This window comes from Cetorhinus maximus, chromosome 17 (assembly GCF_964194155.1).
Source record: "Cetorhinus maximus chromosome 17, sCetMax3.hap1.1, whole genome shotgun sequence".
Lineage (NCBI taxonomy): Eukaryota > Metazoa > Chordata > Chondrichthyes > Lamniformes > Cetorhinidae > Cetorhinus > Cetorhinus maximus.
This window is the reverse complement of record NC_135895.1, coordinates 39,207,042-39,225,729: the sequence shown is the minus strand read 5'-3', so window position 1 is coordinate 39,225,729 and position 18,688 is coordinate 39,207,042. Positions and strand designations below refer to the sequence as shown.

The 18,688-nt window shown below is 41.5% G+C and overlaps 1 protein-coding gene across 3 annotated transcripts in view; it reads right to left on the bottom strand.

Annotated features, from left to right (window-relative positions):
- Positions 1 to 4,405: 4,405 nt before the first annotated feature.
- Positions 4,406 to 18,688, bottom strand: part of akr1a1b (aldo-keto reductase family 1, member A1b (aldehyde reductase)) — a 30,669-nt gene continuing 16,386 nt past the window's right edge. For all 3 annotated transcript variants that reach the window (XM_078561035.1, XM_078561034.1, XM_078561033.1), the window contains 6 exons: positions 18,242 to 18,393; positions 15,402 to 15,597; positions 14,593 to 14,792; positions 12,914 to 12,986; positions 5,128 to 5,214; positions 4,406 to 4,694 (listed from right to left, as the gene is read on the bottom strand). In XM_078561035.1, the coding sequence (XP_078417161.1) occupies positions 4,629 to 4,694; positions 5,128 to 5,214; positions 12,914 to 12,986; positions 14,593 to 14,792; positions 15,402 to 15,597; positions 18,242 to 18,393 (774 nt within the window). In that variant the 3' untranslated portion in view covers positions 4,406 to 4,628. The remainder of the gene's footprint in view (positions 4,695 to 5,127; positions 5,215 to 12,913; positions 12,987 to 14,592; positions 14,793 to 15,401; positions 15,598 to 18,241; positions 18,394 to 18,688) is intronic.

Here is an 18,688-nt window from a genome sequence, read left to right as displayed (position 1 = left end):
TCACTTAGCTGTCTATAGTATGCTGCTTCCATTGCTTAGCATGCAAGTTCTGGGTTGTAGCTTCACCTGGTTGGCATTTCATTATCAGGTACATTGAATCAGGGATGGTCAATGGTAGAGTGAAGAATATGCTAGGCCATGAGGTTAGATCATGGTGGAATATAGTGCTGACGCTGCTGCTAGTCTGCAGTGTCTCATGGTTCCTCAGTTTTCAGTGCTAGATCTGCACTGAATCAATTCCATTTATCATGGTGACAGTGCCACAAAATACAATAGGTGTCCTCAGTATGAAGATGGTATTTTGTCTCCACAAGGATTGTGCAGTAGTCACTCCTACCACCGTTATCATTAACAGATGTATCTGCAACAGGTAGATTGGTGAAGATTAGATCAACTACATTTTCCCTTCACATTGATTCTCTCGCCACTTGCTATATGTACTATCTGGCATCTATTCTTAGCGATAGACATTGAAGTTCCTCATCTAGAGTGCATTGTGATCTTGCTTAGAGAAGGTTGAGATATTCAAAATCATGAGGAGTCTGGTCAGAGTACATAGGGAGAAATGGTCCCCATTGGTGGAAGGATCAAGAACCAGATTTGTGATTGGCAAAAGTCGTAGTGGCAACATGAGGAAAACCTTTTATGCAATGAATGGTTAGGATCTGGAATGCTCTGCCTTAGAGTGTGGTGGAGGTAGACTCAAAGTGTGGCTTTCAAAAGCAAATTGGATGATTATCTGAAGAGAAAAAAATTGCCAGGCAATAGGGAAAAGGTGGGGGGGCGGAAATGAGAGGCAGGTAGTGGGGGTAAAAAGGTGGGTAGCATTAATTGCTCTTGTAGAGCCAGCACAGTTACCATAAGTTGAAATCTTCTTCTGCACTGTAACCAGTCCATTATATAACTAGACTCTTCTTTCTTCCATGTAATGAACTCCATCCTTATAATCCGCAATCAATTTAATGTGATCAACACCATATAACATTTTCTATGCTTATTGCAACATTCACAAACCATAGGTCTAAAAAGGGGAGAAAAAAGCCTCCAATGGGCCCTTGAACTACAACAGGAATGAAAGTGAATAATGGGAACATACACCTGAAAGTTGTGGCTCTCTATTCAAACAGTGCTTTCTTATACCATAGATTAGAACTGTAGAAGTGCCATAGCAGGATTTGGTGCTTGTGTTTTTTGGCAGAATCTGGCTTTTTAAAAAAAAAAATTCTCTCTTTGGCACACAAGTTCACATATCAAATGTTGTTAAAAGAGCAGTCACGGTGCTAGACTGTGGTTAGGCCTCTGGCAACCAAATGAAACTCAGTTGGACAGTGGTCTCCAAACATTAAAATGTACAAAAATCTCCTACTCCCTTTTTATGACTTTAAAACTTCTAGTTCTCTGTTGAAAAAAATTGTAAGCTGGGTAATTTGCAATAAATTTGTTTTGAAATATTTTTATAGATTCAAAATTAGAGCAAACTTTATGAAATTTTTATTCTTTTGAATTAACAGCAGTGAACATTAATAAGTGACCAACAAAGCACTAAACGGTATCAAGTAGCTTCATAAATTTCAACTAAGTAGAGTTAAATGTGCAAAACCTGTGTCCTACATTTATGGTCAGATGCTCTATCAGTTGCTTGTAGGCAAATAAGTAGAGGAATTAACACTATTTTAACAATTTTATTAATATTTATTTAAGAATCTTGCCATTAAATATGTTTATATTCAAAGCAGAAGACTCAAATAGATGATTTAGTGACATAAATGGAAGAATATGGCACAAAACAGGACATCAGCAGTTAGTAAATTTATGATCGGATTGTAAAGAAACCAAAAATCACTAGAATGTGTTCACTACTTTCACCAAGTCAATGTGTTTGAAGTAATATCCATGGAATTTTTATTTTGATGGACTTCAAGGATTCAGCAGATCTTTTGGGGAAAGTAAACATAAATTAAGGTTTATATTTCAGAGTCTGGTTTTTAAAACTCATCCATCCATCCTGTGTATGGTAATCTCTGCTCTTACCTTTCCTGTACTGGCACATCTTGCAGCTCCTCTTCCTACATGGGTTGATTAATGAAGTGGATTGAATGCTCAATTCCCAAATGAAGAGATGAATTCAAGTCACAAGTAGTTCTTAACTGAGGCATGTTAACCTGATGTATAGGGTATATGGAGTTAGGCCATGGATCAGCCATTATCTAATTGAATGATGAACAAGCTTAAGAAGCTAAATGGCCGACTCCTGTTCCTATTTTTGCTATCTCACCTGGAAATTCACCTTAGTTGGAGGTAGTAGAAAATCAAGGGGAATTAGGGGAGGAGGAACTTGTAATCACCATTACTAGAAAAAAAAACGTACTAGGAAAACTAAGAGGACTAAAGGCAGACATGTCCCATGGACCTGATGGCTTGCATCCTAGGGTTTTAAGTGGCTGCAGAGATAGTGGATGCATTGGTTGTAATCTTCCTAAATTTCCTGGATTCTGAGAAAGGTCCCAGCAGATTGGAAAAGCACAAATGTAACACCGCTACTCAAGAAAGCAGGGAGACAGAAAGCAGGAAACTATAGGCCAGTTAACCTAGCATCTGTCATTGAGAAAATGCTAGAATCGATTATTAAAGAGGTAGTAGCAGGACATTTTGAAACTCATAATACAAAGAGGCAGAGTCAACATGGTTTTATGAAAGGGAAAGTGTTTTACAAATTTATTAGAGTTCTTTGATGATGTAACAAGCAAGGTGGATAAAGGACAACCAGTAGATGCAGTGCATTTGGATTTCCAAAAGGCATTTGATAAAGTGTGATAAAATATGAGCTCATGGTGTTTTGGGTAATATGTTAGCATGGATAGAGAATTGGCTAACCAACAGGAAATAGAGTAGAGATAAATGTGTCATTTTCAAGTTCTAACAAACTAACTAGTGGGTTGCCACAGGAAACAGTGCGGGAACTTCAACTATTTACAATCTATAATGCCTTGGATGAATAGACTGAGTGTATTGTAGTGAAATTTTCTGATGATACAAAGACAGGTGGAAATGCAAGTTGTGAGGAGGATACAAAAAAATCTGCAGAGCAATTGATAGGTTATGAGAGTGGGCAGAAATTTGGCAGATGGAGTATCAAGTGGGAAAATATGAAGTTGTCCACTTTGGCAGGAAGAATAGAAAAGTAGAATATTTAAATAAAGAGAGGTTGCAGAATGCTGTGGTAGAGGGACCTGGGTGTCCTCATACATGAATCAAAAAGTTAGCATGCTGGTACAGCAAGTGATTAGGAAGGCAAATGAAATGTAAGCCTTTATTACAATGGGAATGGAGTACTGCATGCCATTTTGGTCTTCTTAATTGAGGGATATACTTGCATTAGGGGCAGTTCAGAGATTATTCACTAGGTTAGTTCCTGGGATGAGGGGGTTGTCTTGAGGAAAGGTTGAGCAGATTGGACCTATATCAATTGGAATTTAGAATAATGAGAGGTAATCTTATTGAAACTTACAATTCCAAAGGGGTTGACAAGGTAGGCGCTGAATATTTCCCCTTATTAGGGAATCTAGAATGAGGGGGCAAAATGTCAAAATAAGGGGTCTCCCATTTAAGATGGTGATGAGGAGGAATTTTTCCTCTCAGAGGGCTGTTAATCTTTGGAATTCTCTAGAGAGCATTGAAGGCTGGGTCATTAAATATATTCAAGCCTGAGTTAGACAAATTTTGATTGACAAGGAAGTCAAGGGTTATGGAGACAAACAGGAAAGAGAAGTTAAGACCACAATCAAATCAAACATGATCAAATTGAATGGCAGAGCAAGCACGAGGCAAAATGGCCTACGCTGGTTCCTATTTATATTATGGTTAAGCCACTAAGGAAACTGGAAGAAACAGCTTGCTCAATCATCCAAGCCCAATTGGACAAGGTGAATGAACCCTTTACTGAATCAGAATTGATTCAATCCTTTATGAATGTTTTATGAGCTATAGAGGTATTGTATCTGAAGGAGTGGAAGGTAATACATGGTAGTGATGAAAATAACTTTGCATGTTCAAAGTAAATTCATCCTCCACAAAAAAGATGTACACTTCCAACCAGCACCTGGATGATTAAATATTCCTATTACAAGAAACAATTTCTCCATCCCCAATCAGGATAGCCAACATTTTGAAGAGGTATAATAGACTGCGATTACTTAGTATGGCAAAATTTTTATTCATCTACTTACAAACTATAGCTCTTGGTGGGGGTAACAGTTTGATTAGATACACACGCAGTTAGTGATTTTTGTTTGTGATGAGGGAGAGGTGGTTAGAATGTCAAACTGTTTCTCTCTCAACGTCATTTCCTTTTATATAAAGAGAGGAAATTGGGGGAAAAAGAAAATCTGAATTCAAGTCTACAATATTTTTCTCCAGCAATTATTTTATTTAAGCATTTGAAGTTTCGACAGAAATAGTGCTGACGATCTAAAAAGCTACAAGATGTGGCCTTTATTCTGAAGATTCTTCAAACATTCCTTTTTATACATAACAAGAATTATTAAATCTCATCAGTAATGAGTATAGGAAGTTAATTTTTGCATAATGGCACAAACATATCAAGGCAGAAGCATCTGATCCCGTAGGCATTAATATGGATCATTAAAAGGGTAATTGGGATGCTGCGCATCTCTGGGCACAAATTTGTCGTCAATCTGTGTTAAAAAGAGGAGGAAAAAATGATTAGTGCAAGAAATATTTTGACATTGCTATGCACACGAGTTACCTAATTGTTAACTAAATGTTTAATATTTTCTGCTGCATTTTAGTGATCACAAGTTTATTTTAAAAAAAGAGACTCCAATACCCTGCCAATATTAAAAGCTTCATCAAATGGTAGCTGAATTGGCTAAAAGTAGATCTGCCTCTGAGAAAATCCAAAGAGAAGGATTGGAAAAGTCAGCAGCTCTAGCTATATAGCACTTGACTGTGAATCAATGATTGCAATCTTACCCTCAAGATTGAAATTCAATTGCCTTCATATGTGTAGGAGGTCTCATTTGGCCGACAGAGTCATAGAATGAGCCAGTGTAGCTGGAGTGGACAGAAAGTGTGAGTAGGGGGCATGGGGAGGTCATGCATACTTACTTTAATTTTTGGAACAATGTAACGCCAGTTTCTGCTGAGTGTTCCAATTCTTTTCATCTCTTCTTCAGTCAAGGTGAAATCAAACACCTAGTAGAGAATAAATATTGCAGTATTCTGAAAACTTTCTGGTGTTATATATTTGGCAGCTTTACTTGTGGATAAAATGACAAAATAATAACTATTATTATATGCATTAGCATTTGCACATTTTAAAGGGATTGATTGGAGGGGGCGCTGGGAAGATAGAGCATACAATTAATTCCTTCTTAAACAGGTTCTTATATACCTAGTTGAAAAGCGACTTTGGCAGAGAACAAGCAGAAAATTGCCTGGTTAACTTCTTTAGGGAAGAGATGTAACTTAGAGATTTAGTGGATCTTGATGTTGTAGTTTTGTTTGAAGCCCCGAGGAAAAAATTGAAGAGAAACAAAATAGTGTCACTTTCACAAAGGTTTTAACTATTTCCAACCTAAAGCATTAAAATAATCTATCAGAAACATAGCGACTGATCATTTCGACAAGTAGCGGCTTATCAAAGAGTGTCAGCAATTTGTCAAGGGCCTGTCAGGTTTGACTAATCCAGTTAAAATTTATTTGAGGTGGTCACTAGCCAGGTAGACAGGGGAGTGTCTATGGAGGTTGACCATATAGACTTAGAGAAGGCATCTGATGAAGATTCCACAAGAAAATATTAGTAAAAATGAAACATAATTGGTGGAAACCTTGTTACATGGATTGGTAATTGACTAGGAGACAGTCAAGGGTAAAAAGAACATTCTCTGGATTGATGAGACATAACAGGCAGTGCTTGCCAGGGATCCGTACTGGGGCCTGAGTTTTATTTTCCCCCTTATACACTACGACTTGGATGGAGGCAGGGGAAGGCTGTGGTGTAGGGGCATTATCACTGGACTAGTAATCTAGAGACCCAGGGTAGTGCGCTAGGGTTTCATCTCGGTTCGAATCCCACCATGGCAGATGGGGAAAACTTAAATTCAATAAAAAACCATTGTCGATTGTCGGAAAAACCCATCTGGTTCACTACTGTCCACGTGACTCCAGACCACAGCGCTGTGGCCTTCAAATGGCCTAGCAAGACACTCAGTTGTACCAAGCCACTAAAAATTCTAAAAGGCATGAAACCGGAGAGACCACCTGGTATCGGCCTAGGCACCAGAAACGACAATGACAAAATCAGCTCTGTTGGAAACAAAAACAAAAACACCTGGAAAAACTCAGGTCTGAGCATCTGCGGAGAGGAACACAGTTAACGTTTCGAGTCCGTATGACTCTACCAGAACTAAGGAAAAATAGAAAAGAGGTGAAATATAAGCTGGTTTAAGTGGGGGGAACAGGTAGCTGGATAGAGGGCCAGTGATAGGTGGAGATTGCCAAAAGATGTCATAGACAAAAGGACAAAGAGGTGTTGACGATGGTGATATTAGCTAAGAAATGTGCTAATGGTGACATTAAGGGTAGAAAGCAGGACGAGCAAGGGACAGATAGCCCTAGTTGGGTTGGGGTGGGATGGGGGGGAAGGGATCGAAATAGGCTAAAAGGTAGAGATAAAACAATGGATGGAAATACATTTAAAAATAATGGAAATAGGTAGGAAAAGAATAAATTATTGGAAATAGGGGGGTGGGGATGGAGGAGAGAGTTCATGATCTAAAGTTGTTGAACTCCAATATTCACTCCGGAAGGCTGTAAAGTACCTAGTCGGAAGATGAGGTGCTGTTCCTCCAGTTTGCGTTGAGCTTCACTGGAACATTGCAGCAAGCCAAGGACGGACATGTGGGCATGAGAGCAGAGTGGTGTGTTGGAATGGCAAGAGACAGGGAGGTCTGGGTCATGCTTGTGGACAGACCGAAGGTGTTCCGCAAAGCGGTCACCCAGTCTGCGTTTGGTCTCTCCAATGTAGAGGAAACCGCATTGGGTAGACTAAATTGAGGGAAGTGCAAGTGAAGCACTGCTTCACTTGAAAGGAGTGTTTGGGCCCTTGGATGGTGAGGAGAGGGGAAGTAAAGGGGCAGGTGTTGCACCTTCTGCGGTTGTGTGGAAAGGTGCCGTGGGAGGGGGTTGAGGTGTAGGGGGTGATGGAGCAGTGGACCAGGGTGTCCCGGAGGGAACAATCCCTGGGGAATGCCGCCGGGAGTGTGAAGGGAAGATGTGTTTGGTGGTGGCATCATGCTGGAGTTGGCAGAAATGGCAGAGAATGATCCTTTGAATGCAGAGGCTGTTGGGGTGATAAGTGAGGACGAGGGGGACCCTATCATGGTTCTGGAAGGGAGAGGAAGGTGTGAGGGCGGATGCGCAGGAGATGGGCCAGACACGGTTGAGGGCCCTATCAACCAACGTGGGTGGAAAACCTCGGTTAAGGAAGGAAGAAAGACATGTCAGAGGAACTATTTTGGAAAGTGGCATCATCAGAACAAATGCGATGGAGGCAAAGGAACTGAGAGAATGGGATGGAGTCCTAACAGGAAGCGGGGTGTGAGGAGCTGTAGTCAAGGTAGCTGTGGGAGTCAGTAGGCTTGTAATGAATATTGGTGGACAGTCTATCACCAGAAATTGAGACAGAGAGGTCAAGGAAGGGAAGGGAAGTGTCAGAGATGAACCATGTGAAAATGATGGAGGGGTGGAAATTGGAAGCAAAATTAATAAATTTTTCCAGGTCCAGACGTGAGCATGAAGCAGTCATCGATGTACCGGAGAAAGAGTTGTGGGAGGGGGCCGGAAAAGGACTGGAATAAGGAATGTTCCACATACCCCATAAAGAAACAGGCATAACTGGGGCCCATGTGGGTACCCATAGCCACACCTTTTATTTGGAGGAAGTGAGAGGAGTTTAAGACGAAATTGTTCAGTGAGAGAACAAGTTCAGCCAGACAGAGGAGAGTAGTGGTGGATGGGGATTGTCCGGGCCTCTGTTCGAGGAAGAAGTGGAGAGCCCTCAGACCATCTCAGTAGGGGATGGAGATGTAGAGGGATTGGACGTCCTTGGTGAAGAGGCGGCGGTTGGGGCCAAGGAACTGGAAATTGTTGATATGATGTAGAGTGTCAAAGAAATCATGGATGTAGGTGGGAAGAGACTGGACAAGGAGAGAGAGAATGGAGTCAAGATAGCAAGAAATGAGTTCCGTGTGGCAGGAACAGGCTGTCACGATCGGTCTGCCGGGACAGTCCTGTTTGTGGATTTTGGGTAGGAGGTAGAAGCGGGCCGTCTGAGGTTGGGAAACTATGAGGTTGGAAGCTGTGGAGGGAAGATCTCTAGAGGAGATGAGGTCAGTGACAGTCCTAGAAACAATGGCTTGATGTTCAGTGGTGGGGTCATGGTCCAAAGGGAGGTAGGAAGAAGTGTCTGCGAGTTGACACCCTGCCAAGTCCTCCTAACATCTGGGGGGTTTGTGCCAAAATTAGGGGAGCTGTCTCACAGACCAGTCAAGCAAGAGCCTGACATCACCACCCTCACAAAATCATATCTTACAAATAATGTCCCAGACACCACCATCACTATCCCTGGGTATGCCATGTCCAACTGGCAGGTCAGACCCAGCAGAGCTGGCAACACAGTCAGGAGGGAGCTGCCAGGGAGTCCTCAACATAGACTCCGGACCCCATGAAGTCTCATGGCATCAGGTAAAAAAATATGGGCAAGGAAACCTCTTGCTGATTACCACGTACTGTCTCCTCAACTGGTGAATCAGTACTCCATGTTGAACACCATTTGGAGGAAGCACTGTAGGTGGCCAGGGGATAGAATACACTCTGGGTGGGGGGGGTTTCAATGTCCATCACCAAGACTGGCTAGATAGCACCAGTACTGACCGAGCCCTAAAGGATATAGCTGCTAGACTGGTCTGCAGCAGGTGGTGAGGGAACCAAAACGAGGGAAAAACATATTTGACCTCATCCTCACCAACCTGCCTGGCACAGATGCATCTACCAAATGACAGTATAGGTAGGATTGACCACCACACAGTTCTGTCTTCACATTGAGGGTACCCTCCATGTTATGTGGCACTACCACCATGCTAGGTGGGATAGGCTTTGAATAAATTTAGCAACTCAAGACCAAGAGATGCTGTGGGCCAGTAGCAGCAGAATTTTATTCAACCATAGCCTGTAATCTCATGGCCTGGCATATCCCACACTCTACCGTTACCACCAAGTTATGGGGTCAACCCTGGTTCAATGAAGAGTGCAGGAGAGCATGCCAGGAGCAGCACCAGGCATAACTAAAAATGAGGTGGCAACCTGGTAAAGCTACAGCACAGGACTACTTTGTGCCAAACAGCTAAGCAGCAAGCAGCAGACAAAGCTAAGCATTTCCACAACTAACGAATCAGATCTAAGCTCTGCAGTCCTGCCAGTGAATGGAGGACAAGTCAACAACTCACTGGAGGTAGCAGCTTCACCAATATCCCATGCTCATGATGGGGGAGTCCAGCACATCAGTGCAAAAGATAAGACCAAAGCATTTGCAACAACGTTCAGTCATGAGTGCCGAGCTGCTGATCCATCTTGGCCTCCTCTGGAAGTCTGCAGCATCACAAATCTTCAGCCAATTCGATTCATTTCATGTGATATTGGTTAACAGCTGAAGGCACTAGATACTGCAATGGCTATGGGCCCTGACAATATTCCAGCACTAGTGCCGTAGACTGGTGCTCCAGAACTTGCTGCGCCCCTAGCCAAGCTGTTTCAGTACAGCTAGAATACTGGCATCTACCCATCAATGTGGAAAGCTGCCCAGGTATGTCCTTTACACAAAAAACTGAACAAATCCAACCCAATCAAGTACCGCACCAGATCACTCTTGATCATCAGTAAAGTGATGGAAGGGATCTCAACAGGGCTATTAAACAGCATTTGCTTAGCAATAACCTGCTCACTGACGCCCAGTTTGGGTTCTGCCAGGGCCACTCAGATCTTAACCTCTTTACAGCCTTGGTTCAAACATCGACAAAAGAGCTGAACCCCCGAGGTGAGGGGAGAGTGTCTGCCCTTGACATCAAGGCAGCATTTGACCAAGTGTGGCATCAAGGAGCCCTAGAAAAACTGGAGACAACAGGAATCAGGGTGAAAACTCTCCACTGGTTGAAGTCATACCTAGCACAAAGGAAGATGGTTGTGGGAGATCAATCAGCTCAGTTCTAGAACATCACAGCAGGAGTTCCTCAGGGTAGTGCCCTAGCCCCAACCATATTCAGCTGCTTCATTGACTACCTTCCTTCTATCATACAGTCAGAAGTAGGGATGTTCACTGATGATTGCACAATGTTGAGTGCCATTCGTGACTCCTCAGATACTGAAGTAGTCTATGTCCATTTGCAGCATGACCTGGACAATATCCAGGCTTGGGTTGACACGTGGCAAGTGATATTTGTGTCACACAAGTGGTGGATAATGACCATCTAACCATTGCCCCATGACATTCAATGGCATTACCATTGCTGAATCTCCTATCATCAACATCCTGGTGGTTACCATTGACCAGAAACTGAACTGGACTAACCACATAAATACTGTGGCTACAAGAGCAGGTCAGAGGCTAGGAATCCTGTGGCATGTAACTCACCTCCTGACTCCCTAAAGTCTGTCCACCATCTACAAGGCATGTGTGTGTGTTGGAATGCTCTCCACTTGCCTGGATGAGTGCAGCTCCAACAACACAAGAAGCTCGACACCATTCAGGACAAAGCAGCCCGCTTGATTGTCATCTCATCCACAAACATTCACTCCCTCCACCACTGATGCACAGTGGCGGCAGAGTGTACCATCTACAAGATGCAGGAACGCACCAAGGCTCCTTAGAGAGCAGCTTCCAAACCCACGACTGCTACTATCTAGAAGAAGTGCAGCAGACACATGAGAACACCACCACCTGAAAGCTCCCCTCCAAGTTACTCACAATCCTCACTTGGAACTATTGCTGGGTCAAAATCCTGGAACTCCCTCCCTAACAGAGCTGTGGGTGTACCTACACCACATAGACTGCAGCGGCTCAAGGCGGTGGCTCTCCACCACCTTCTCAAGGGCAGTTAGGGATGGACGATAAATGCTGGTCTAGCCAGCGACGCCCACATCCCACGAATGAATAAAAAGAGCAGAGTGTTGTATATCCAAGTTTGCAAAAGACAAGTTTGAAATCACATTAAGTTAGATGGGAGCAAGAAACTACAGGTGGATGGACAGTAGGTGAGTGAGCGTTCCCAGATGGAGTTAAACGTGAGGAAATGAGGCGCCATGCACTTTGGCTTAGAGAAAGATAAATCAGAATATTTTCTTAATGGTGAAGGACGAGGAACTCTACAGAATCACTAAAACTACTATACAGGTACAAGAAATAATCAAAGGAAGGTTAATGGAATGCTGGTCTTTATCTCAAGGTGGCTAGAACACAAAAGAGATGAAAGCAAAACAAAAACAAAAATACTTGGAAAAACTCAGCAGGTCTGGCAGCATCTGCGGAGAGGAGCACAGTTAACGTTTCGAGTCCGAATGACCCTTCAACAGAACTAAGTAAAAATAGAAGAGAGGTGAAATATAAGCTGGTTTAAGGCGGGGGGGGGGTGGTGGGGACAAGTAGAGCTGGATAAAGGGCCAGTGATAAGGTTAGATGGATAAGGTGGAGATAACCAAAAGATGTCACAGACAAAAGGACAAAGAGGTGTTGAAGGTGGTGATATTATCTAAGGAATGTGCTAATTAAGGGTAGAAAGCAGGACAAGCAAGGTACAGATAGCCCTTATGAAATTAGGCTTCCATTGTAGAGTTTTGTTCAGACCACGTCTGGAGTACAGCTTCATGATTTGATAGTCCTAGCCCTGGTTATTAGCTGTCTGGTGCTGACTATTTGCAGCATTTCAGATTAGTTGGCAATTGGAGTGAGATTAGGAGGAAAGGGAGCAACTGCAAGGGAGAAACATGGACAGAACAGAATGTAGAATCACAGGGAAAGTGCAACTGCAGCTGGCTAGATGCTGTTAGTCATTTATTTTTATTTTCCTGTGATTCTTTTTAGTGTCAGGTCTTGATAAAATGAGCTTGTGGGAGGAATTTGAAGTGACGTTTTCCATCCTTTGTGACATGGATGACTGAAAGTTATGATTTAGTGCAATAAGTAGGGGGAATCTAGAGGGTTGAAGTCAGAACATTGCTTCTCCTGTTCAAGTGGGATCCAATTTTATGTTTTATGAGCGATTCCAATGAAATCTACTGACAGGAAGATAATACAATCAGGTTTGAGAACAGGATAGCTGGGAGTGCACACTGGTCATCCCTACAGTAGGAAAGCAGAGGATTGGAAATCACTCTGAACTTTACTGGGAAGCACGCCAAGGCGTAATTAGTAAATCAAGTGTATCATTTTGATTCAGTTCTGGTGGCCAAGACACAGACATTTAAGTACGGTGACAGTGCAGAGAAAAACCACAGTAATCTGCAGTGTCAGTGATTTGGGTTGATGAAATTCCAGTTACACTTTAATCAGTGACATACAGAAAAACCCTGGAAACAATCATTTAAAGAACAATTGAATACTGCAAGGGATGGAAATATTAGGACCTCTCTGTATAGCTGAATTAATATGGGTGGAATAGCTTTCTTCATCTGCAACAGCCTTTTCATCACAAGATCACTACATATGTTATGAACATGAGATGAGAATCTTTAAGTTAAATTTATATGTAGAAATAATGAACTTCCATTCCTGCTGTTGCTTTACTAGTTATAGAAACAGTAAATGGAGTCAATTTTAACATTGGTGAAACATCCATGTTACCTGTAGATTTTGTGCAATTCGTGCTGGATTGACACTCTTGGGAATGGCTACCACCCCACGCTGTATCTGCCACCTGCAAAGCAGAGATGTCTGAATGAAGTTACATGGAAATAACTGGAAAACCTAGAGTCAAAAGTTTCATTCATTAATTCCAATTCATTGACTAATGCTAACGAGCTCTTACAGGGCTGTATTATTACCCTACGGTTCAGTGGATCGGAACTGAAGAGACTCATTATCAGCTTGTGACCATATCCTGGGTCAGGCTGGATGTGCGGACGGGGATATCTGGGTAATGTTACGATCCCAGCTGATGTTAATACTGGACAAGTCAGAGCCCAGAGTGAAACCTGGTTTGATAGACCTTAACTTTTTTTTTTAAAAAACCGTGGAGGAAAATTACTGAACAAATTGACTGGGCTCTGAAGAACTTTTAACACAAAGAATAAAATATTTATTAAACAAGAAAAATTGAACTATAATTACACCAGACAAAAAAGGTTGGAAAGATCTCAATACAAACAAGGCAGCACTTCAAATTCACACGATTCATCTTTACTCCAGCAATATCTTGAGACACCTAAACCAGTGAAGAGTTACCACTAGCTTGACAAAGGCTTGGGACTTGCACAGTTGCAAACGGTTCTCTTCCAGTGAATTCCTGAGCACTCACTCGATACTTATAGCCCAACTCGTATCTCTGAGACACCCAAAAACCACATTCTAAACTCAGTCTTCCAGTGTATCCTTATGTTACTTGGCGTATGTTCTACAATTGTGTCACCTGGGTATTTGCAGTAGAGGGGGCTTTGCTTCACCACAATGGGTTGGGAGGGAGGGAGGGAGAGAGAGAGAGGGAGACCAGCCAGCAACATTACTGGAGTTGCCAGATAGAGGGGACACTTCCTCAAGTGGGCAAGTCCCATAGGCAAAGGCCTGCATCTCTACCAATTGAGTGCCCTGTCACATCCTATGATCTCTCTAATGGCTGTCCAAAACATCTGACTGTGGGAGTCATAGCCAGAATACATATTACAATGCACTTTCCTGACAAAAGCCCCACCAAAAGTAATTTGTTTTAAACAACTGATTGTGCTGTTCATTTCTTTTGGGATTAATTTGATTGAATTGCTTTAATCCTTATGATAGTTTATAGATTCTGCAGTGGTGATGCAGATGATTCAGGGAGAGCGCTGCTGTGGCAACATGCACTCTCCTGTTCCAGTTACATTGATCTTGTGATGCTCTCATTGCCCTCGTGAAACTCAAACCGATTCGTTCCATGATGTTGTTATCACTCCATCTAGTCTTCTGCCTACCTACATTACGTTTTCCCTCTACTATAATTCCTTTCAGCATTATATTTTCTGACACCATTGCTTCAAGCCACATGCCCCAAGTATTCCTACTTCCACCTGTCCACTACTGATAAGTCTGTCTGTTGTCAACTCCCACCTGCTGTAATACCCACTCATTTGTGCATCCATCAGTCCATTTCACCCTCAGCATCCTTCAGAAACACCAATGTTGAAAAGAACTGATCTTTTACCTGTCAATCTTTTTCAATGGTCCAACATTCTGCACCATAAGTAGAATAGGAAACAACATGCTTTAAGCAGCTTAAGTCATTTTCCTGATAGATTTCCCTTTCCAAATCTTAGTGCAGTCATTGCTTGTACCTGAGCATAATTTGAGCAGCTGATTTCCCATGTTTATCAGCTAGTGTTTTAATGTTTGCATCATCAAGTAACAATGGCTCATCCGGGTCTTTCCATTGCCGATCAGGGGAACCAAGAGGACTGTATGCAGTCACCACCAACCCACGCTTCTGGCAATGTGCAATCAGCTCATTCTGGGCAAGATATGGATGACATTCAACCTAAGGATATACAAGTAAATGTATTTTGAGTCATGCAACACAATCAGGACTTGTGCCTTGTTGCTAAATCTAAAAGACAGTTTGGATTAAGTACAGAGTAACTTGTAGGGAGACTTTAGCACCAGAAACAATTTTCAGGGAAATGTTATTCCCGTCACCGACCCAGATGAGTTAGTTTATATAGTAATTACACAAGCCTTGGAAGAGAAAAAAAAAGGTTATATGTGCAAATACAGATAACCAATAAATCATGGTTTGCATTTAGTCCCAGTTACTGCACTTAAGTAATTCATTGTGAATGCTGAGAAATATCAATGTTATACGGCACTATAAATTATATAGTCATATGTTTTTCAGGATGTGGTTTTCAGAATTCAGAAAACACTCCAGAAAGTCTAGAAGACAGCTCAAGATATCTAGTTTTTGAAAAACAAACAGATTATATACAAAAAGCAAAACACTATGGATGCTGAAAACAGGAAAAAACAAAATAAAAAGTCATCGACCTGAGACGCTTCCCACAGATGTTGAATAACATGCTGAGTTACTTCATTGTGTTTATTATGTTCACTTGATAGGATTACAATAATATCCCAAAAATGTTCTTACCTGCAACACTGCAGGTTTGATAGTAGCTATGGAAAGTACATCATCTATCTGTCGACTGTTGAAATTTGAAAGTCCGATGGCTTTCACCAAGCCCTTTTTCACTAGCTCCTCCATAGCTTTCCAAGTTTCCTTATAATCGGTATAAGCGTATCGTATTGTGCCATCAGGATCCTTTGGAAAAGGGTCATCACCTCGTCTGTAAACAGCAAAAAATTCAAAACTGAATCGCAACACAAATGCTGTAGGACATGCAACTACTGCTTAGAAATGTTGAGTCTTATTGATAGTTATGGTTTCCATGTGACCTGATCACAAACTCTCATTTACATGGATACAGTAATGCAAAACCAATTTTGTAATTAGCATTCTATGCAAGACAATAGCCCAGGTTTTCAACAGGCCACTGAGCCCACAATAATTAATCAAAGGAAAGCTTCATCAATCTGTATTTTATTTCCAGAACTAAAAGTGCTATATCTCAACTCTCAAATAAATATCTACTCCCCCAACAAGCCTAAAAAGAACAGAAAACGCTGCAAGTGTTCATGACTGGCAGCAGTGGTGAGAGAGAGTGTTAACATTTCAGGTTGATGACCTATCAGAATTGGAAAAAGTTTTATTTAAAACAGGTTTTTGCAAGTATCGAGTCAGGGAAAAGGAGGAGGGAAGGAAAGAACAAAAAAGTTGGTGACAGGGTGAAAGGCAAAAGAAATTAAATGACAAATATTATGGCACAGCCGATTGGGATTTGAGCACCTCAGCATTTATAAAGGGAAACCTGAAACAACTGCGACAACTGTTTTGCAATTTGTATATATTTTGAGACACGTGCTTTGAACTCCATTGTAATAAGGTCATTGAGTCTTCTAGGTTTCTTACAAAACTGAATTAAACCTTTATTAAATTGAAAAAAAATGATTTTAAGCACATATAGGTTTACAAATTATCATGATAACTCCAAGATCCCCTAACTCCCAGTTACACCTCCATTAAGGAAACAGCAAAACACAATTTAAAAGACCCAGGCAAAGTAACACAATACCCTGAACAGTCAAATTCAAAGTGAGTTTTCTTAGCTTCATTTCTTGCAGACAGCAGTTTGAGACTTAGAGGCTTTTCACACTTGTTAGATCTTAGAATGCCTTCCCTTGCACACAGTCTTCTCTCCTTTATACATATTTTCCCCTTTAAATGTAAATTCCCATTGTTTCACGATATCTTTGGACTTTACCTCTCTAATAATAAAAATCTATCATAGTACTAATTTTACCCGTGATCATTGGGAAAAATAAACACACTGTTTAACTTCTGGCAAAGTGAAACATTTCACACCCTCTTGAATTCAAACTACTGTGGTTTATTTAAAAATGCAAATATTCCCTTTACACCTCACATTCTAAAACTACCCCCGTGTTTACCTATTTAACATTTCAAACCCAGCTTATCTTCTGATACATCAAAGCCTTCAGACCAGCTGCCTTCAATTCAATTAAGTCCCACACACACAGACCCCAATATTACTCTACTTTACAAATAAATTCCAATAACATTATGAAAATTATATCTTCCTGACACAAAAGAGATGATTGTGCAGGAATACAGGAGATATTAAAGGCTCAAGTAAAGAAACAAAGATATGTCTAGAGGAGACGCAAATGGCAACAGCAGAATCATTATCAACAACTGCTGTGCAAAAATTACGTGAGCAGTGGTATAAAAACAAAATACTGGAATCAGCAGGTCTGGTAGCGTCTGTGGCGAGAGAAACGGAGTTAACGTTTCGAGTTCGTATGTCTCTTCTTCAGAGCATCCAAAGTGTTTTACTTTTATTTTATGTGACCAGTGTTTATCTGAAACTGTCAAACTCATTGTTGAGTCCAGAAGTCTGTGATCTGCCTTATTGAAATATGAGGTTTTGTTCCTCAAACTTCCACTGAGCTTCACTAAAACAGTGTAGGAGGTAAAGGACAGAGAGATCAGAGTGGAATGGAGTGTTAAAATGAAAAGTGACTGGAAGCTCTGTCATGTTTGCAGACTAAGTGGAGGCGGTCCACAAAATAACCACCCAACTTGAACTTGGTCTCCCCAATGTAGTGGAGACCACACTGTGCACAGTGAATACAGTACGTTAAACTTAAAGTAAAAGTAAATTGCTGTTTCATTGGGAAGGAGTGTTTGGGGCCCTGGACAGTGGGAAGGGAGGAGGTAAAAGGGCAGATGATGTATCTCCGGCACTTGCACTTGAAGGCACAATGGGAAGGACAGGGGTTGTTGGAGGTGAATGTAGCATGGACCAGGGTGTCACAGAGGGAACAGTTCTTTTGGATTGCTGAAAGGGGAGGGGAAAGGAAAGTTCAGCAGTGTCATCATTCAGTAGGTAGAAGAAATGGCAGAGGATGGTCTGTTGCTGTGGAGGCTGGTTGGATGGAAGGCAAGGACAAAGGGAACCCTATAGTGGTACTCGGAGAGTTGGGGGTGGGTGGTAGAAAGAGGCCAGGACAGAAGTACAGGAAATGAGACAGAAATAATTGAGGCCCCTGGTAACCACAGTGGAGGGGAACTTTCAGTTGAGGAAAAGAAAAACATATCAGAAGGGTCATCAACCTGAAACGTTAACTCCATTTCTCTCTACAAATGCTGCCCGACTTGCTGAGTATTTCCAGCATTTTCTGTCTTTATTACATATTGGAAGCACTGGGTTGGAAGATGACATTGTCAGAACAGATCCGACAGGGAAGAAAAAAAAACTGGAGAATGGAAAAGGGTCATTGGAAGCAGGGTGAGAGAAAGTATAATTGTGGGAGTCTGTGGGCTTATAGTAGATATTAACTATGCCTTACTCAAAAGCATGAGGCCAGTGAATCAAGTACAAATCCAGGTAAGTGAGCTTCAGGTCTTCCAGTGATTTGCAACAGGAAGTTTCCACATCTTCAGGATGATGCTTAGTGTTCCACAATTTGGAGGTCACAAAAAGTTCTTCACGCTTTACCATCTACGAAATAAAATGTATATATAAAAATTAAATTCTTCTGTACACTTGGATGTTCTGTTAACTTTACATATAGCTAAATACAACATGCTTATATGGATCAAAAAGGCTAGTTGTTTGATTTTCTAAAATCTAAAAAACATTCAAAACACATTTTGTTTTTTGATTCATCAGCACAGTATCATTGTGACAATATGAATGCTTGTCAATTTATTGTGTAACGAGATTGTCATTCCCTCGAAACAGTCCTCATCAATTTACTTATGTGATGTTTAAGAGTATCCAGATTGGGTTGCCT